Source organism: Mytilus edulis, chromosome 7, assembly GCF_963676685.1.
Source record: "Mytilus edulis chromosome 7, xbMytEdul2.2, whole genome shotgun sequence".
Classification (NCBI taxonomy): Eukaryota; Metazoa; Mollusca; class Bivalvia; order Mytilida; family Mytilidae; genus Mytilus; species Mytilus edulis.
In genome coordinates this window covers 20661141-20683070 of record NC_092350.1, presented here as the reverse complement: position 1 = coordinate 20683070, position 21930 = coordinate 20661141, and the positions used below count along the sequence as shown (strand labels likewise).

Below are 21930 nucleotides of genomic sequence, written 5' to 3'. Positions count from 1 at the left end.
CAACTCCTCTCAAACCACACAACAGAATTTCATGAAACCAATTTAGATAATAAGTTCATACTATGTAGATGTGATTATCGACAGGAAATTATGATTCATTTTTTTTCTTAAACATTTTTTTCTTTCTTACAGTTATTTTTTTTCTGCAGTGACAAGGTGGGGACGTGGGGTATGTGAGCCCGCTCTCTAAGGTTCTTAAATTTATACTCAGTTGAATGTATTTTTTTAAATTTTTTTTTAATTGGTTTCCAGTCATATTATTGACTAGGGAAGAAATTCCTAATTGTGATTTATTCCTCTCATGTTAAGTGAGGAACAAAAATGAAACATTTCTGTAACTGGATTCATTACTATTGCAAACTTTGACAAAACCACAAATTCAAATACATGTATTCACCAAAAGCAATTTTGCTTCATTCCATGAAAATTGGTACCCACAAAAATAAATGAATCCACTGTAATTGACATCAAACAAAGGAGACTAACAATTGGTTATAGTCTATGAAAAATAGTCAATTGGAATTATATGGTATTTTGTTTGGTAAAAGTGTCATCAGTTGAAAGAATTGTAAATGACACTTTTAAGGGTAACTACAAAATATTTGTCATGAAGTGTGAGAAAAAAGTATTAAAAAGTTTGAGAAAAATACATATTGATACACTGCCTTTCTATTAAATCTCATGACCTACAATTAAGTATCCTGTATTGGGACGCTGGTGGCTAATTCAATTTGCATACTTGAGTGATTATTCAACCAAAGTAAAAATGTGTCTTTTTTTCAAAATGGTATTTATGAATTTATAAGATAATGTTATTAAGGGGAGACAACTTCTGACCAAAAACCTGAAAATTGAGGCTTACATTGCTCCTAATATGTCAGCTGATGTTACTGCTGCACTGTCACTGATGGATGTTTTTATCAGAGCTGTTATATTTTCTCTTCTATCATTAGTCCATTATTTACACTGTATATATACACGTTACATTTTAGATGGAGAAGAAATTGGAAACATTAAATCTGGTAGAAACAGAGACAAAACAAGAAAACGAGAAATTAGCAAAGGTAAAATGAAGAATTTAAATTATTCTGAACTATAAAAGTCTATATTATATTTGGTACAAAAGTTACATACAAAATAGATTTAGTACTGGTTAAGATTTATATTTTAATGTTGATAAAGTTTCACTTTTAGGATATGATTTTGATAGCAATATCCAATTATATCTTTTGTCGATGAGAAATGCAAAATTATGATTACTTTATTCAATAGAGGCATCAGATAACATTTGATTATCATAGCCTTTTGCAACTAACAACCCCCTTTTCCCCCCTTTTTATAAAAAAAATGCATTTTAAATATTTTAAGCTATGCAGACCAACAAAAATTTGGAAAATTAGAATAAATCAATTCAATTGGTTTAGAAGATTCTAAATATTGATGTAGAAATTGTTTGAGAATAAAAGAGCTGCAAATATTGATTCTCTTTCACAGATGTTTTGATATTAAGATGTGGTTTTAACAAAACCTCACTAAATCTTGAATCTGCTTCGTTCTTAGGACAAAGAAGAGTTAGAAGACATGTTAATGAAGTCTCAGGTTGGTTTAGAAGATTCTAAGATGTACATAGATCAACTCAGACATCAACAGAAAAAGGAGAAACAGGACAGAGCAAGGTAAATACAACAGTACAATTTGAGTTGAACAAACATAAGTGACAAAATAATATTTAGAATAATTACATTGGGAGTCCTTTGCTGTTTTATTTCGCAGTTTTATTTGCAGTAAAAGTAAATTGACAAAGATCATTGAACTTTATAAATCCAAGAAATAAGCTTTGTTTCACACTGGTGGCCTTCAGCTGTTTTTGCTCTTTGATGAGATTGTTGTCTCTTTGACATATTCCCCATTTCCATTCTCAATTTAGTTACGTTGCATTGATTCCATATATTTTTTTCAGGATGTGTAGATAAAACATTTGATACTTTTTATTAAAATGCCAAATTTTGATTGGTTGAAGCAAAGGAGATATTTTACTTTATTCTATGGCTCAGTAGGAAACAATCTTGTCACAGTGTAAATATATCACCCTCCTTATCTTTGTGTAATTTATATATCTATATATTATTACAGGTCTGCCATCAAGTTGACTGAAAGCATTGCCTTGGAAAGAGAAAGTTTAGTCAAGCAGCTAGACACACTCAAGTATGTATATTATAATTTATGATGGGGAAGTCTTTTCAAAGAAACCACACAAGTTCATTTTATAAAGGGCTAAGAATAATGTACAACCAAATGCTAGGAAACACCACCTCTCTCTGTTAATTATGTGTTTTGACATATACATTATTTTTATAATTTCTTCATTCAAATTTTTGATAATTTGGATATGCTTGTTCCTCATTACTGGTTTAGGCTAATGAATGTTTAATATGTATTCAGCTCTCAAGAAATACTTGAGTCAGTGGAAAAAAGTTAAATATGTATTTTTTTCTTTTTTAGAGATGTAAACAAGAGGTTACGAGATGACAAAGATGAGGCCGAGATAAGGCGGGTATATAAACCGTTTGTTATTTTCAGACAGGAGACCCCTCCCAGACAGTCTTATTCTGAAATTTCTACGCATGTCTATCAGATCTGTCTAGGTTTAAGTCTTTAAATAAAAAAAAATTTACAACTAAAAGAGCTTTTATACATGACATTTGTCTTTATAATTCTAAAAACTAATATAATTTCTCAACTTGCATGACTTAACTTTTCATGGTCTACATGTTTTCTCTCGTCTTTTTAAAATGTCAGAAATAACAACTATTAATTTTTCTACCTACATGACTAATTTCGTTTCTTACTCTTTTTTTACTCATCATTTTACTCTTTTAACTGTCTTTAAAGTTTTAACTTTGATTATATTACTAATGCCTACCATATATGTTATTGAAGTATTTAAAATCAATAATATTAAAAAAGTTGTTCATCCAATTATTATTGCATTATATATACATGTACTATTGATATTTTCCAATAATAGATTTTATTTTGATAATGCATGTAAACACGTACTGCACATGTAATATATTATACATAAAGTAGGAAGAAAATGCATTTCACTTTTTACACCTAGTGTACACTTGAACAAGTTAGGCATGGTTATGTTATAAGAATTGAAGGCTGCAATCACCTATTTTAAAAGTTTAATGTAACATTTCTTTAGAAGCAGATTTTATGGATTAGTTTGATTCATGCAAATAAATTGTTATTAGAGATTACTTAACACGCAAATTCTCAAATAAAAATTTATATTCTTGACGATAATCAATCGAAAGATTTTTTTTTTAATGAAAATGCTTATATCTCTTAGGGTACGTTATTGGTGTTTCAAAACAATTGTTTTCAGATGCAAGTTTCATTCTTATAGGCATCTTTCATATAAGCATTGCCTTTATTTGAAAATAACAGATTTGCTTGAGCATGTATTTCCCATGCATCTAGAAATGTATTCTGAATGAACTCTGAACCTTTTATAATATTGAAATGACTATAAAATCATTTAACTCATTGAATGAACATATGATACAATACAATCCTTGGTATGTTATAAATATTTAGCTTGATAATATTTGTACTCCATTTTCCTTTATACTTACGGCTAACTGTAGGATCTGACGAGTAACCCTGAGACGGATGACCTTGAACAGGTACTCTCCTGCCTGATCTGAAACAAACTGGTTATTTGTCCTTTAATCCAATTTGTTGTTTGTTTTACTTACATGAAGTTATTATTTGTGATTATCAACTTTCAGAGATTCTAAGAAAAACAGTTGGCATAGAACTTTGCTAAGAAATATCAAAATCTTTGAAAGTTGAAATTTTTTGTTAGGTTTTATTATTTCCGCCATGTTTTCATGTTCACCCAATTAGTTTAAAATCACCATTTCCTGCATGTTATTTAAATGTTGCAGTTGATTTACCAGCAATTGTTATTAATATTATTCGTCTTGTGTAGAAATTACAAAAGGGAACCTTGCTTTACATTATGTAAAAAGATGTTTTGGCCACTAGCTTTCTCAAGTTATTACGTTACATTATTAAACTACATGGTAGATTATTCATCTTTAATAAAGTATTTAGATATTATCCATTCAGATCATTGCTAGTGGCTGAAATGTCTTAAAATGTAATTTTTATTTTCGAATTGAATGCTTCTTTGGTAGTTTTATTGGGTTATAGGAGTGTTGCCTGAGCCTGGGGACAGATATCATGCTAGAAAATGTGTGAAAAAATCAACACTTTTCTATCCTTAAAAAAAGAAAAGAAAGCTTTCAATTCTTTTAATTCCATTTTTGAAATGCTTCAACCAGAAAATTGAGTTGAATAGGTCTACCATTTTTGTCGAGCCTGCAACTTTTGTTGCAGACAGCTCGACATAGGGATAGTGATCCGGCGGCGGCGTTAGCTCACTTCTTAAAAGCTTTATATTTTAGAAGGTGGAAGACCTGGATGCTTCATACTTTGTATATAGAAGCTTCATGTTACGAAGTTTCTGTCAGTCACAAGTCCAATGTCCTTGACCTCATTTTCATGGTTCAGTGACCACTTGAAAAAAAAGTTCAAATTTTTTGTAATGTTGAATTCTCTCTTATTATAAGTAAAAGGATAAGTATATTTGATATGTGCGTACCTTGCAAGTTCCTCGTGTCTGTCAGACAGTTTTCACTTGACCTAGACCTCATTTCATGGATCAGTGAACAAGGTTAAGTTTTGGTGGTCAAGTCCATATCTCAGATACTATAAGCAATAGGGCTAGTATATTCGGTGTATGGAAGGACTGTAAGGTGTACATGTCCAACTGGCAGGTGTCATCTGACCTTGACCTCATTTTCATGGTTCAGTGGTTATAGCTAAATTTTTGTGTTTTGGTCTGTTTTTCTCATACCATATGCAATAGGTCTACTATATTTGTTGTATGGAATGATTGTTAAGTGTACATGTCTAGCGGGCAGATGTCATGTGACCTTGACCTCATTATCATTGTTCAGTGGTCAAAGTTAAGTTTTTGAGTTTTGGTCTTTTTATCTAATGCTATATGCCATAGGTCAACTATATTTGGTGTATGGAAATATTTTATAATCTTTATGTCAGTCGAGCAGGTTTTATTTAACCTTGACCTCATTTTCACAGTTCATTGCACAGTGTTCAGTTTTTGTGTTTTGGTCTATTTTTCTTAAACTATAAGTAATGTGTCAACTATATATGTTGTATAGAAGCATTGTTAGCTGTACCTGTCTGCCTGGCATGGTTCATCTGACCTGGACCTCTTTTTCAAGGTTCATTGGTCTTTGTTTAGTTATCTTGGTTAATGTTAAGTTTATGTGACAGTTGTAATAAAGCTAAGCTTTATACTTAGGACTATCAACATAATATCAATGATTAGTATAGAAGGCGAGACATTTCAGCGTGTGCACTCTTGTTATACAAATGTTTTAAAAATTCTTATACACCCTTTTAATTTTGTCATGGAAAGCAGGTGCAGTCATGGATGTTTTGTTTCATTGGGACATATGATACAAACCACGTTAAAACACCATGTTCCAGTTGGCTATGTTGTTTGCAAACCTAATGATAGAATCCTTATGAAAGATCTATGTAACAATATTGCTTTTAAATTGTTTCTTTCATTTTAGATTTCATACATAAGCTTTGTTGTTGTTGTAACTTACTTGTTCAGTATAATTTATATAAAAAAAAAGGTTTTTCAGGTTTTAACCCCCCCCTGGAAATTCCCCAAATCCTTTAAATGCTTCTTAATCGTTAAAAAACTAATTTTCTTGGAATAGATCTTTTCTTGTGGTCAATTTGATTTTTTAAATGCTACACATTTTTTGTATATTATATAGAGGTGTAATTTGCTGTGAAAATTTTGTTATGTTTCATTTAAATATAAGATTTTACAAAATGAATCCTTGAGCGAAAAATAAGAATTATAATTGACGTTTATCTATTGTTATAAACACAAGATTAGAAGAGTATATTTATATACATATATATAGAACCATTTGACTGTATTAACACAAATTACATGTTTTATGGTTACAGATTCTGGAAGCAGAAGCAGGCAGGTCTACACCAAGAAAAAAAGAATTATTCAAACAAGGTTCAATCCTCGGAGATTACTTCCCAACAAGCAGGTATGTATTCTAAAAATAGATATATGGTGCTTGGTGTGGGAATATTTAAGGTGGTACCAAACACCTTGACTAAAATTGATTTGACTCGTTCAATTTTCATAAAATTTTACAAAATATTTACTTTGACCCTTTGACAAAAATATATAAATTTAAAAAAACTAGAATAACACACTTTCTAGGAAAATTTGATATATAGCAGTTTGACCAACACTGATTTTGATCATTGTGAAGCTTAATATTTCCTTTACAATACAACCTGATTAAAATGTTTAGATGATTTTACAGAGTTATCTCTCTGTAGTGTTAGGTACCACCTTTAAAATATAAGATTTAGTGTGCTTTTATCATACATAAAACAAGTTCACTATTATTTACATTCTGATTCTGTGTACAATTTTGGATGTTAAAATGGAAAATTGAAAAAGTAAGATTGAATATTAATTGTTTATGTCATATTTTTTTGCAAAAAAGTTACTGTTGTGTAAGTTAAGAATTCAATCGAAATATGGACTGCTATCATATGAATACTGTTAAGTATATTCTTTTGTAAAATACTATGGAGTTCATTGTATATATCTATGACTTCCTTTTTTCCAGGAGGAAATTTGAATCAACAGCCGAGTCAATTGAAGAAAGTTTAGATGTAGATTCAGGCAAGGAAGATGGGTATTCGGATGACGACATTGAATGTGATGATGATGATTTAATTGAACATAATTGTGCTAATTTAAATAATAATGATGTTTTATATGTGGACTCTGATGATAAAATTAAAGGTAGTTACTATGGACATGATTCTAACATAGACCAATTAAAATCTAGTGATGAAGATGAGGCTGGGAAGACTGGTTCCAACAAATCAAGGTCTGTATAGTGAATGGGAAACAGTTTGTTAATTGAAAATTGGTGCCTATCTATTATACACTTGCCCCAAGTTATAATAATTTAAACTTATTTTATTATGCCAATATATGAAAATAATTAGATGATGTAGAATAACTTTTTGAAATGATGAAGATATAAGCATTGATTACTTAAATGGTAGTATGCTGTGATAGTTGTGTAATAATTACCATTTGTTTGTTTGTTGTACATCCATACTTCGTATCTGCAAACTTTGGATAAAATAATCAAAATCTTATATTCATATTATACATAAACATGATCTCATTCTGAATATGCATTTATTTACCGTTGGAAGTTAAACAGCGGCCCATCATCATCTTTCTGAATCTGATGATGACTATCTGAATCTTAAACATTTTTATTTTCTTCCAGACACAAACCTAAGAGAAAGATAACATCAAAGAAACCTGGTTTCCATCCTATTAGGTAAGTGCAGAAAAGCTTTGTAGATTTGGCAACGTAATATTTTAGTGTGCTCTTTATATGTACTCAGGATTTCATATTATGCTTCAGAAAAATCTGTGAAGAATTTGTGGTAATACTTGCTTAAAATCCAAAAATTAATTAAACTAATTATTCAAATAATAATAACATATAGTACAAATTTAAACATAGAGTCATTTCCAACAGAGCTACAAATCATTTTTGCTACGTATTTTATATTAATTAATTGTAAGGATATTTTAGTATACCTCCACTCCTCAAGACTGAAGTGTTCTATTAAAGTGGCTTTTTAAATTGTCCATACATCCAACCATTTAACCATGGTTTAGACATATTTTCTTAATTAATCCTGAATAGACTAAATGACTTCATATTTGGTATTCAGTTTAAAAATGTCAATGATAAATTGGATTTGAAACTTGTGAGCACTTTTTGGAGCACCTACTTCCAGTTAAGACATACTTGATTTTTTTCAATATGTTGAATAAAATTAAAATTTACATCGCCAAACATGTGTCAGCAACTGTAAATATTTCATGTCAGCAGCTTGACAATGATGAATTTGTTATATGTGAGCCATTGTCGTATCTGTCAAGATAATAACTTCATGTTTTCCAATACCTTGAAATACGAGAGGGGTAATTAGCACAGCAATGTGTGCAACTTCTTTTTCATGATGGAATCTCTTACAAAAAAAAAACATTAGTGTTTGGAAAAGTTGAAATGAATAGGACAGTTTTAACATAAACATATAAACAATTACTCTTTGTATAACAAATGCAATATAATGACTTATTAGAATTTAAACTCATTGGTCATCCTTAATTTCTCACAATTGCTTACATTTCACATTGTTTTTTTACTGTTGTGCACTCAAGGACTTTCCAGGAAAACTACAATTTTTTTATGAAATGTGGGAATACACCGAGCATTTTTAAATTAAACATTGTTTAAGCAGAATTTGCAATGAATTTGGGAGAAAAAATATAAATGTTTTTGTACAAAATGAATTTCAGCCGATTGTTTTGAGAAATTAGCAAAATGTCAGTTTTCCACTCACTGAAGCCTTTGTAAAGAAAGCTTCCTAGGAAAGTCCTCTTCACATGACTAACTTTCTTATAGTTACTTAACACTTACTAATGATCACTTTTATGTAAAACTTATGGAAATAGAAAATTGTACAATTGTCTATTACATTATGTAGATAGGAATATTGACTATTACACTTGCAGTAAAAGATTTAACATTCTTTGATAGTTTGAACAGTGTACAATAATTTTTGTAAATACTCTCATTTTGAGGAAAATAAATTATAATCACTATACAAATCAAAAGTAAAAGTTTGTCAAAAATTTTTACACCAATTTCAAAAATTTAGATAATAAAGGTGATCATTAGTAAGGTCATATTTCTTAACATGGTCTTTCCTCCCTAGCATGCATTCCAAGAGACCTGTAGCTCCATCTAGTGGTGATGGTGTAGATGATAGTTTTGAAGAAAGTGGAGATAACATTGACATGATGGTAGCTCCTGCTTTCGAGGACAGCTTAGTTTTAAGCCCAACTGGTAAACGGTGCTCTATATTTTTTGAAAACTTGAAATCTGTTAACATGGAAACTGTTGGTGTTCAGACTGAGGAAGAAATGATCCCAAAATCAGAATTAGAAAAGTTTACCTCTCAAATAAGTGTTGATTCATCAACAAACACTGATATTGTTGAAGCTAAGGTAGATAACTCTAGTAATACTGAGGAAAATTTTACAAGATCTGACACTGTTGATTCTTCAACTAATACAGACATTGAATCCGCTGATGATATTCAAAATAATTTGTTAGAAGATATGGCGGTCTCTTCTTCAATCGATTGTTCAACAAGCACTGATGACCTAGAACAAACAAAAGATGAATTAAAATTAGAATTACCTGTCTGTTCAGTTAGTGTTTCAACTAATACAGAATTTAACGAATATCAGCAACCTGAAAATCTTGAGTCAAACTTAGGCCGCAGAGATTTATGCAACGAAACCATGTTTAAATCTGAATCTCTTGGAGTGTTGGAAAGTGGAAAGATTAGTGATATAGATAATTCATTAGAAGGTGGTTCTCATAAGGATTTCCTTAGAAATAAGAAAGATTTCAAATTAAAAAGAAATAACAGAGTTTCTGACAATGATGAAAATTCTATTGAAATGAACAGAGTTAAACCTGGTGTTACAACAATGGTGCTGGAACATAATGATCGGTTTGTTATACCAATGGATGGCCCAGTTCGGGATAGAATGTATGTTTTTATTCTTTTGTACATTATAACTTTGTATATACGGACATGTGGATACCTTCATGCAGTGGTGACAGTATATTTACTACAGAAGAAATAAATTTCCCTGTGTCTGTGTTTCAATACTGTTTTATATCCTTGTGAATGAAACTCTGATGGTGACGGCTATGAACCTGCAACTTTTCCTGGGACAAATACCTTTATGAACCTTAAAATGACAGACACCTTGACTGATCACTGTAATTAAGTTAAAAGTAGATATATACTAACACTGTGCAAGAGGATCTCAGCTTTTAACCTTTAAGCACTAGTGGTGGTGGTTGTCATTAAAGTTTGGGTGAGATGATATCAAATATGCATGCTTAATTTTGTTTTGCACATTGTGGTATAATCATTATAGCATGAGAACAAGCACAGTAATCTTTCACATTCTTCAAAGGATTTTTTCTTAATAGTGTGTTTTTGAAAGTAAGTTTTTTTCAACCTCTAATTAAAAATAAAATTACTTGATATTCATTGAAAAATTTCCCGCTCTATTTTTCAAATTATATTTGTTTTTTTCGTAAATTCTTATCACTAAATTATAAAATTCCAATAAACTGTGTTATCATTTAGTTTTGATTTTACTGTTTGTACATTTTACAGTGATTTCCAAGGTAATGATGAAGTATTACAGGGAACCAGAGGACAGCCTGTTGGAGCAGATATAGAAACTAATGAAAAGGTAAACAAATGAAAAAAGTTTACATGAAATTTACTGTAAAGATTTAAGCTTAAATAAAAATTTGAATGCAAACAGTATAAAAAAAAAATCAGCTTTAATGCTTTAATGTATTTGTATACATATGCATAGTTTGACACTTTCTTTGTATGTTTTGTACTCTGATTATGTAATGAGCTAAACAACCTTTGCTTTGTCACCCCATAGAACAGCTAAAGCTGCACATGGGCACTTTTTTGTACCTGGCAGAAAAGCTGTAAAAACTTTGAGTCACTTGACAGCCAAATTATAGCAACATATTTGGATAACTTTTGTCATATTGGCCATCTTCGTCATCTACAATGTTTGTTTATCAAAAAATCCTGGAAAAAAGGCTTGATAGAATTTCAAAAAACTTGCACAGGTTATTCTGCTGGTCATGAAGTTGTGCACTTCATATTTTGATATTTTTGTTTCTCAAAACATGGAACTTTCTATATCTTCTTATATTATTTGGACAGCCTTGAAAGACTAACACATTTAGTTAGAAATTCTGAGCATGTTTGCTTTGAGTGTAAAAGGTCTCTAAGTCACGTTGTATTATTACATTGACAAGTACTGCATAAAGCAAAATTTGGTTACATCCAAAGTGTTGAGTATGATTTATTATTAATTTTGTTGTAAAACTAACTTTGCTATTATATAAAGGATATCTTAATGAATCTTAATGTTTTTTTTAAAAACATAACTTAAACCAGTATATAATGTGCAGTATGGTAAAAAAAAGGCTCTAAAATCTTCAAATCACTTAAAATAGATTTGTATTTTTATTTCAGGGCCTTGAATCGACTGTTGCTATGAGACAAAGAATCTTTAAGGTTGTATTTGTTGGAGATTCTGGCGTTGGGAAGAGTAGTTTTATACATAGATTCTGTAATGATAACTTCAATCCTACATTTAGTGCTACAATAGGTAGGTTATATAGTTTTATTCACAAGTGTCAATGGGATTTTCAATTTCAGCTTTTGATATCAAAATTGGATACAAATTGTAAATACAAAAATTTAAGACATAAAAAATCGTTAAACATTATTTGTGTATTTTTTCATATAGCATTTCTTGCATGTTATTTTCCATTTTTTTTTCAAAGATAAAAGGTTGATACCAAAGTTCAAAAGGGTTGTTTAAAGTTTCAGCATTTTCAGACTTCATTCTATTTGAGGTAATTGTCTTAAATTTCATGTCATTTGTAGTTATAAACCAGAAATATGGAATTTGTGTATAGCATTACAATGGCTTATTAACGACTTTTATCATTTTCTAGGTGTTGATTTTCAAGTAAAATCTTTAAACCTTGGTGGACAGTCTATTGTCCTACAACTGTGGGATACTGCTGGGCAAGAAAGGTGAGGAATATTTCAATTACTTTTAAATCTTATAAAAAAATGAAAGTTAAAGAAAATTGAATACATACAACAAAACTACACACTAAAACTGAAGAATAAGCCAGACACAGGCACCCTCACAGAAGGTTACTCTGTTCCTTCTCAAGTGGTGCCTTTATTGTCATCAATGCATTGTTGAAACTTTGGGTGAACAAATATCTATTGGATAAGAAAGCAATGAGACTAACACAGCAATTTACAAATCAACTGAAAATATAATTTACTGATGGATTACCAATTTTTCTTGCAACATTGGACAATTACCCAACCATTACCAATAAGACAGAAGCTCAATACTAATTGGAAATCATTTCAACAAAGGCGTCAAAAAAGTTTCAGCAAGGCAAAATTTGTAACAGGCTCCTTTCTTTTTATCTTTGTGCAATAATTTAGCATCTAAAAAATTTGTCCATATCTTACAAAACAAATTTGAATATTAACCATGAAATATATTGTTTTAGATTTCGAAGTATAACCAAGCAGTATTTCCGTAAAGCAGATGGGGTTGTTATCATGTATGATGTTAACTCAGAAGCTACATATACTAATGTCAGAAATTGGATGGAAAGTGTACAGGTTTGTTGAGATTTTACATATATCAAGATTAATTACAGTAACCAGGGGTAGGGGGAATTAAGGAGATAAAAGGTTAAGGTTTTTTATTTTTTGTTTGCACTCAACCTTAGATTAGAAAAGAAAGGATTCTCTCTGACCTTTGTGTTTATTCATATTAATAGCAGGTTTATCAGTTAAAATATCTTTATAGAGTTTACTTATTTCAAGATGTTACAAAATATATTTAGGAAGAAGTCACTCTATTTAATTTAAATTATTGTAATTAATTTTTTGTAGGAAGGAGTTGAGGAAGGGACAGTTGTCTTATTGGTAGGAAATAAAACAGACATAGCAGAAACAGAAGCTGACCGTGCTGTAAAGACAAAAGATGGCAATAAATTATCTGTTGTAAGTTAATCTTAAATTGATATAGGAAATTATTTCTAACATAACAATTTACTGGTGGTTCAACCTTTGACTGACCTTCATTAAATCCACAATTTTAGAAACCTTGGTGGCTGAGTGGTATCACTAGCCTCTCAACACTGTGGTTGTGACTTTGAATCCACCCGCAGGATAGGGCCCCTCTACTCCAATCGTAATTGACTAGGATAGTTTTCCTATGGAAGGTCAGTTGTTCTCTCTGGGCACTCCTGCTTCCTTTAATTATAAAAATGACCACCATGAAATAGCACAATAGCGTTGAAAGTGGTGTGAAACACCAATTAGTCAATCAATCAAAAATTTGATATTCCTGCTGTAAAGAACAGTTGCGTCCCTTTATTAAGTTATGGTAAGTTATAGGAATTTTAGGAATGTTTTATTACCATAATGTTTGATTATTGCAGGAGTATGATGGTATCTTCTTTGAAACCAGTGCTAAGATGGGAAACAATGTTAAAGAAAGTATGGAAGCTATGGCCAGGTAAGGATTGATTAAGAGCTATGTATTGCAAAAGAATATAAGTCAGGGTCAGACCTTAATACTTATTCTTACCTTTTTAAACAGAATTTTACCAGATCAAAAAAATGCTTTGGTCACATCATTGTCGCATAAAGCCATTTATAAAATTCTATAGTCATTTTAAAGATAGACCTCTCTAAATTAAAGCTTTTTGGGTTGAAAACAAAATATCATATATATACATTTATGATAATGAAAATATGCATAATAAATCACTTCTCACTTAAATATTCCTAATTTCTGATCTTAGTAAGGGTCCATACGTGACCGTACTCAGAAATTATTAGGATATTTGATATTATTGCAAAAAATGTGACAGTATTATAATCACAATTATTTAAACTCGCATTTTGGAATTTTTATATAAATTGAACAGGATTTTACTCTAAATGGCAAAAATTAAAATAACATTTAGTCTAAAACGACAAAATTGCAAAAATGATGCATGCAATAGTTTCTGAATTTATCCTCCCCTTGCAACATCAATCAAATTTTGCCAAGAGATCGAAATCGTTAATGTGTTAAACCAGCAGATATAATTTTGATGCTAAGAATAGAAGAAACATAAATTGGTGACAAGGTACTCTGTCAAAAAATATACCCCCTCCAGAAAAAAAATCTCCAAACAACATCAAACAAACCAAAACAACAAAAGACAAGCAAAGAAAAAACCACAAACTGTGGAGTTATGAACAAATTTATACCAATGAAGATTTTATGTAATATATATTTTCGTATGAAATTTCAGCATTCTAAAAGAGAAGGAGGATAAAGAAATTGAAAAGGCATTACATCTAGATGATAGCGCTACAAAAAAGAAATTTTGTTGTGGATAGCATTCTATCTGTACATGGTACTGAAGAAAGATCTAAATAATTCCACTTATCAGGGTTCGCTTGTATCGCTGTAAATCATGCTTCCTAGCAAGTTATGGATGAAGATTTTACAGAATTAACGAGAATAGACTTCAAGGTTAAAAATGAGAAGTGTATTGATCTGATGTATTTAAATAAGAATGGGTTAGGGAAACTTATCCATGTTATTTTATGCAATTTGATATTTTTACTATTTTAAGAACTTAATGTATGCTTCCTTTTTAAAATACTTACATCAGCATAAAGTTGTTTCCAGTATAGATTTTATCATCAAGAATCTGCATAAATATTTGCTGCTGTACATAAGAACAGATCAGATATTTTATTAAAAAATGTACAGAGAAGTGATTTTGTATCCCAGTTATACACTGAAAGCATTCCAGTTTGTTACGATCTCTTAGAGACATGTGTGATTTGTTGATTTTAATGAGTTTAATGGTTGTTAAATTGTAAATATAATTCTATCTTTGTACATTTTATTTTTTGATTAGATTGATTTTGTATTTATCAGAGTCCCCATATCATTTATGTACTAAAATTATTGTAGGCCAAATGAATAAAGATTTGTTTCTTGCATTTCATATTGCATGCATATGTTACAGTTGTTGATTGTATTCAATATTTTATTTATTTGGCCTTAAAATATATATATATATTTTTCAGTTGCTCTTAATTTATTGTTTTTTTATTTTATTGACATTTTTACTTGCATATTTATTTCTGTATAGTTTTATGGAGGAAAAAAGATGTAAAAAGTAATAAGAATTATCATTTGTATTTAAGAAAAGTTTAGGTTTTAAAATCCTTAGGATGAATGAATTTACATACATAAATGTAATTTTAACCCAGAAACATCTACTGACATTCATGATTTTAAATCACTCGTATAAATTATACATTTTATATTTCATTAGTTGTGTATTTATCAGTACACAGGACATTTTAGAATGTAGTTGTAGTTTCCACTACATAAATGAGACGGATAGCTTTTATAAACTTTAGCCAACAAAATGGAATTATAGAATAAAAAATGTATAATATATGATTGATCTCATTTAATTTCAATAACTTTAGGAGAAACTATTATTACTTTAATACTTACTCACTTTTGCTCACTTTATAGTGGCGGATCCAGGGGCAGGGTTCTGAGGGGTAGGAACCACCCTTTTTTTAACGATCAATGCATTTGAATTAGGACATATGGTTATAACCCCCTTTTTAAAAATGTCTGGATTCACTCCTGTTTTATATGCAACAGATAGCGTGTTGTTGATTATCAAAGATTCAGTTGTAAATAGTAAATTGTTTTATATTTCGAATTTAAGTTATCATTTTTATAAAGAATTATTCATTATAGGAAAAGTCCAGCTTTCTTATACATGTTATATATTATACTGAATTTTGGGTTCTTTAAGGATATATATGTAGACAATGAATTCTTGAGAAATATTACATAGTTTTTGAAAAGGCTGATAGAAATCCAGGTAGTTGTTAGACTGCATGTGCAATATATTTTTTACTCACTTTTTCTTCTTATTTGTAATATCATATTATATATGAGGTTGGAAATAAATTTTCAAGATTATCTTTTGTTTATTTATTTGTTTGCTCCTGAATAAGTAAACAATTCAGAATTGAAATGCAGACCAAGGCAAGATAGATATCCACCTTTAACCTTTCTCTAGAAATATGTTAACATTGTTTAAAAGTTATCATCACAGATAGCTATTTATCTTGAGTAGCTTGATAGACGCCTATGAAAATATAACTCTACTTTCCAAGGAAGAATGCAGGTCTTGTCTATCTATGTGATGGCCATATGTTTTGAACTAATTGACATTGATAACCACATCAGTGGTCTTGTGGTAGTGTGTACTGGAGGATCAGATGTTGTGTGTTGACACCAAAGACTTTTAAATTGGTATTTGCTGCTTCTCTGCTAAGAACACCCCATTAAGGAGTGAGAGCATAGACTGGTCAGATTGGATTCACAATAATGTGTCTGTGTAAGGTTTCCTGCACACAGTTACCTTGTTAACATATGTTATTATTCAGCATTTCGATCAAGTACAAATATTCATATCACAATAACATTTTCAGGTCCTGAATATGCAAATCAATTTGCTGCTGGATGTTAAGCAGCCATCACATTGACCTTGAAATTACATAAATTTTATAAATGTACTAGTAGTTTCAATTATCCTGATTAAGCTGAATGTCCTGTGTAACTTTAAAAACTACCATTTATACATAAAATTTTGTAAAAATCATAAACCATAAAAATTAGGTCAAGGTCTGATGACATCGTCTAGACAGACATGCAAACCTTACAATCACTCCAAACACCAAATATAATTGATCTACTGTGAATTCTTTAATTTTCGTTGGATAACTATTTTCCTGGATTTTGTGGTTACAGATGAACCACGAAATTAAATGTTCAATGAAGGACAAATTTTCTATAGGCTTGTATGTAGACTTCATCAAAACCACGAAATTAAATATCCACGAAGATGAAAATTGGTACCCATGAAAATAAATGGATCCAGTGTTGCTTACAGTACTTGAAAAACAGACTGAAACACAAAAACTTAACATTAACAAATGAACCATGAAAATGAAGTCAAGGTCAGAGTCTGCCAGACTGACATGTACCCTTCGCAATTATTTCATACACCATATATAGTTGACCTACTGCTTATAGTATCTGAGGGACAGACCTGATTTTGTAACTTTAACCTTTACCACTGATCCATGAATTGACGTTAACGTCAGGTGAACCCTGTCTGACAGACATGCAACTGTTGAAAGGAACCCATATACTAAATATAGTTATCCTATTACTCATAATAAATGAGAAATTCACATGATAAAAACTATCTTTTTATCAATCAGTCGCAGAACCATGTAAATGAGAACAAGGATAAAGTGCCTATTTTTTTAGCCTTTTAAAGCTTGCTGTTTGGTGTGATCCAAGGCTCTATGTAGAAGACTGTACTTTGACCTATAACGATTTATTTCCAAATTGTGACTTGGATGGAGAATTGTCTCATTGGCATTCATACCACATCTCCTTATATCTATATATAACTGACAGAAACTTGGTAACATAAGGTATTTCAGTCCTGAATACAAGATACGGAGTATCCACGTCTTCTACTTTCTGAAGTATAAAGCTTTAATAAATTAATACCTGTCTCGCATACTGCCACTTTTGTCGCATGCAATCAAGACAATTATAAACACATTATTTTTACCAGGAAATATTTAATTATATTAACTGATGATGTGCATGAATGATACAGGAACACATTGGTAAATGTTAGTAATGAGATGTTACAGTAATATCAATAAACAAGATGTTACAGTATTATCAATACACAGCACCAAATATAGAGCACATAACAGATCATTATTCAGGGTTTTAATGTACTTTGTATCATACCATTAAATCGACTGACAGGAAAAAATCTTGTATACTAAAGAGTTTGAACAAGGAAGGTCTAACCAGCTTCATGGTAGTAATATTTTACAATAAAATTAACATGCATTAATTACCGCATAGATTCTTTGAAAACCAGATTGTGTAACAATTCATAACATTGATTGATTGATAAATAATTATAGAATAACTAATGGAAGAATTCAAACAAAACGAGTGACAGAACAACACATTAATTCACGATGCATGTAGTGCATGAGTTAATTATCAGTATTGTTCAGTCACAAGTTTAACAATTGTGTAACAATTCAAAACATTGATTAATTGATAAATAACAAAATTATCACAGAAATCTTGAATATATTTAAAGCAATAGTAGTGTTTATCATTTGATTTTACATTTCTGTATCATCCTAAGAAGTTGTCCTGCTTGGTGTAATGCTCTAGTATCTGACGCTCCACCGATACATTCTCCATTCACAAAAACTCTAGGTACCTGTAATACATATAATGCTTTTTTACAAATTTAAAATACTATCATTTCCATCACAATGGGTGCACATGTGGAGCAGGATATGCAAATTACCCTTAGCCTTACATAACACCAGATATTGTGTCTGGTTTTTAGTTGAGTTTGTGTTACAGTCTTGTTTTTTGTAATGTTATGCAGATTGTTGTTTGACTTTTTTTCTTTTTTTCTTCTTCAATATTTTCTCAACTGTATGACTGTCTGTCTTAACTTATTAGTTTTCATTCTCTCTTTACTATCACCAGTCTGCACCAAAAACTTTTTCAACTCCTAGTCCGAAGACCAATATTCTGACATTTTTCTTATTAATCCAAACAAAGTTTTGCAAAAACTTACTAGTCCGAAAGAAATTTTACTAGTCTGGGGCATCGGACTAGTGGCTAACCGTGCAGACTGTATCACATCCTCTTTTTTTATTAAAAGCTTTTACTGAATTAGAAAATACCAATATCTTTTAACAGTATTTGGCGTGAATATTTTAAGGACCAGACTAAATTGACTTTCACCTGTTGTTTTAAATACAAAAAATCAATAAAAACATACAAAGTAAATTATCACAAGACGAATTGATTTCAGAAATACTTTAAGTTTGAAAATCTTAAATTATCTCCAAAACTAAATACCCTTTATAAGAATAATAAAGAACACTTTCCAAAAAAAAATATCAGAGTCTTTCACAGAGTCCTGACACTGTGTACTAAATACTGCTTTTGTACTATATAGCTACCAGTAATTAAATTGAATTTACTTATTTTAATAGCTACATTGCACTAAGTGTCTTAAGTTTTTTTTAACATTGTTGGTACTGTTTTTTTTATATATTCTATTCAAGATGTACTTACTGTATTTTGTTTTGTGATGTCAGCTAGAACCTCTTGAACTTTGTGACCAGATTCCATCTTATTGATTTCTATAGCTTTATAAGGAACACCGATCTCATTAAATAGTTTCTTAGTATTTGTACAGTGTATACAAGATGTCTTTGAGAACACTGTTACACAATTATTATGTACATTGTCAAAGATGAACTTATGTTCCTCTGTATCAAATGTTGGAGGTTTGTTTTGGGACGGTGACGATGACTGCTGCGATCCCATCTCGTCTCTTAGAAGCAAGATTGATCAAACTGAAAATTAAATATGAAAAAAATGTTAAAACTTTTTGAACACAAAATGAGCTTCATTGAAGCTGTTTTCCCCACAATAAATATTTTTAAAAATCTGGAAAGCTAACATCAGATCATTTGAATAAAACTTCAAGATATGCATGGTGTTCGAGCAATTAATTGTAAGTTTGCGTCCAGCTCATGACAAAGTTTTAAGTTCTTCTTTGCAATCAATCAGATTATTTTTTTCAAAATCTTAACACTATAAGGTATGGACAAAATTTGCATTTAGAATAATTTTTTTCATCAAATTGATGATCAGAATATTTTTTTTTTGGAAAAAAAACATAACCATTTTCAGGCAACTCAACATTCATAACTGACAATCAACTTTTGTAATTCGCAAATTAACTTGAGTTACTTGCAACTTGACTTTTGTAACTCATGACTCAACTTTCATCACCTTTGTTACTTACAAATCAATACTCGATAACAAGTGAATCTCTTTTTATATACTTCAATCTTCAGTTGATAGTTTTTAGTGGGGTTTGTGTTGCTTAGACTTTAGTTTTCTATGTTGTGTCTAGTGTACTATTATTTGTCTGTTTGTCTTTTTCTTTTATAGCCATGGCATAAATTTTGTCAGTTTATTTTCGATCTATGAGTTTGAATGTATCTCTGGTATCTTTCGCCCCTTTTGATAGGATCCTAGATTACTGTGTCAGGGAACCATCATGTAACCTTGTCTAGCAAAGATATATTTTTGGAAAAAAATTGCTGCTGTTGGTACATTGTACAAAGCATTTTTTCATATTTTTTTAAAAATATTGTATATTTATCAATCTATGTCTTGTTTATGGCAAGCCATTTTACTATTTATTCAAATTTCAAGATATCTCCTATAATTATATAAGATATCTGATAAATTATATGAGATAACTTATAAACTATATAAGATATATCTTATAAACTGTTTCTGACTTTGAGCATGTATATTTTACAGTTAAAGTGTCAGGGTTTGACATTATTTTTATGCTGAATTCTCTCCATTTATTGTCTATGGTATATTAAAATCATTGGATGGATCTTAACAGCAGAAGACCAATAACGAGAAATTCAAAATCCTACAGTATAAGGCGTTACTAAACATTTCAATAGTCCTAGGCCATGATTTTATAGAGGGTCCATTCGGAAGCTCAGACGCTACTGGGTTTTAACAATTAAGCATCAAGTTACGAAGAAGCCAAAATAATAAATATCTCTGTATTTTAGATTAGGTTCTGGTTTCTTTGAATGACACACATATGCATGATACAAGACAAACAAACACTGAAGTCTAAAGTTCATTCGTTCTAAATATTGTAGGCTTTAATGTGGAATACATGATTGAATATGGAAAATTAATGATTGTACAACAGTACTAAATTACATTGTCTAGTTCAGATAGGTGGTATATGATGGTACATGAATAAATATGGTGCTGGAACTTGATGGCAAAATGTAGGTTCCATGATGTCACTTACAAATGTAGTTACTCACTAATGAATATTGAAACAATATGATACTACCAACGGCTATCTAGATTGGGAAGTAAAAATGCTATACCAAATATACATGTTACTAGTATAAATGTACATTAAGCAAAACCTATAATAAACACTGAGACACTGCCAGACTCTCATTTTCAATGAATGGTTAGGGTAGAGTGGAAACAGTAGAACCATTTTACGCTGATTTCTCATAGCGTAATAGTCAATTATTTCATTATCATAATCGAGTTAATGTCTCTGTGATTCCAAATTTTTTTAAAAAGAAATTAGATTATGTGTTTATTTCATGAATATGATAAAATGCCATATTCAATAGCAGATGACGATATTTTTTTATTCTTTATTTTTTTTAAAAGGGGGGCGTACGCCCATTACGCCATAACCTGGACCCGCCCCTGAGAATAAAATAGAATACATCAGTAAAAAGAAATAGGGAAGGTCCTAGAACATGTTACATAATAACATATATATAATTTGTAAACTTATGTCATAGATAGATTAGACCGTTGGTTTTCAACTAGTAATTTTTGGGGCCCTTTATAGCTTGCTGTTCGGTGTGACCTTAAATGGTTTACTTTTATAAAATGTTATTTGGATGGAGAGTTATCTCAAACCAAATCTTCCTATATCTATCATTGTCTATGGCTGATATATCTATACAACATTTTAGTGTTTCTCTCTTTTTTTCCAGTTGTTTGTTAGAAAAAAGAAACATTCCTCTGCATTTCTTATGATTCTTTGAAACAAATATTACATTTCTCATAAACTCAAAACATTTTAACCTTAAATTTAGATATCTTCTTGTCTGTTTTATATTGACCTTTGCTGGTACTTGGACACTTTATTTCAAAAGACGGACTAGACTTGACAAATATTCCGGTATGTTTTTACTTTAATAAATTAAAATATGTAAGACTTTAACCTCCCATGGTTCAGCAAAATGTATAAGATA

General features: G+C 30.3%; 2 protein-coding genes across 17 annotated transcripts in view; one reads left to right on the top strand and one right to left on the bottom strand.

The window, feature by feature from the left end:
• The window catches only part of LOC139481001 (EF-hand calcium-binding domain-containing protein 4B-like), a 44935-nt gene extending 28998 nt beyond the window's left edge, over window positions 1–15937 (top strand). For 6 of the 16 annotated variants that reach the window (XM_071264007.1, XM_071264006.1, XM_071264008.1 and 3 more), the window contains 16 exons: window positions 993–1064; window positions 1561–1676; window positions 2134–2205; window positions 2503–2554; window positions 3657–3695; window positions 6094–6185; window positions 6783–7049; window positions 7464–7517; window positions 8971–9816; window positions 10459–10537; window positions 11350–11485; window positions 11838–11919; window positions 12420–12534; window positions 12811–12921; window positions 13362–13438; window positions 14226–15937. In XM_071264007.1, coding sequence (XP_071120108.1) covers window positions 993–1064; window positions 1561–1676; window positions 2134–2205; window positions 2503–2554; window positions 3657–3695; window positions 6094–6185; window positions 6783–7049; window positions 7464–7517; window positions 8971–9816; window positions 10459–10537; window positions 11350–11485; window positions 11838–11919; window positions 12420–12534; window positions 12811–12921; window positions 13362–13438; window positions 14226–14313 — 2298 coding nt within the window. In that variant the 3' untranslated portion in view covers window positions 14314–15937. Of the gene's footprint in view, window positions 1–992; window positions 1065–1560; window positions 1677–2133; window positions 2206–2502; window positions 2555–3656; window positions 3696–6093; window positions 6186–6782; window positions 7050–7463; window positions 7518–8970; window positions 10151–10458; window positions 10538–11349; window positions 11486–11837; window positions 11920–12419; window positions 12535–12810; window positions 12922–13361; window positions 13439–14225 lie in introns of all 16 variants that reach the window. The other 10 variants (XM_071264010.1, XM_071264011.1, XM_071264012.1 and 7 more) reach the window with 4 other exon arrangements.
• A 2205-nt stretch (window positions 15938–18142) lies between these two features.
• On the bottom strand, window positions 18143–21847 carry LOC139481000 (glutaredoxin-2, mitochondrial-like). Its single transcript, XM_071264005.1, has 3 exons — window positions 21761–21847; window positions 19166–19449; window positions 18143–18290 (listed from the first exon to the last, which is right to left on the bottom strand). The coding sequence occupies exons 2-3, from the start codon at window positions 19418–19420 to the stop codon at window positions 18180–18182; spliced, it is 366 nt and encodes a 121-aa protein (XP_071120106.1). The 5' UTR covers window positions 19421–19449; window positions 21761–21847; the 3' UTR covers window positions 18143–18179.
• Between the last annotated feature and the right edge of the window lie 83 nt (window positions 21848–21930).

Coding starts and splice junctions, on each gene's coding strand:
- LOC139481000 (XM_071264005.1), bottom strand. CDS start 19,420: ATGGGATCGCAGCAGTCATCGTCACCGTCCCAAAACAAACCTCCAACA. Junction 18,291..19,165: donor ACATCACAAAACAAAATACA/GTAAGTACATCT, acceptor TATGTATTACAG/GTACCTAGAGTTTTTGTGAA.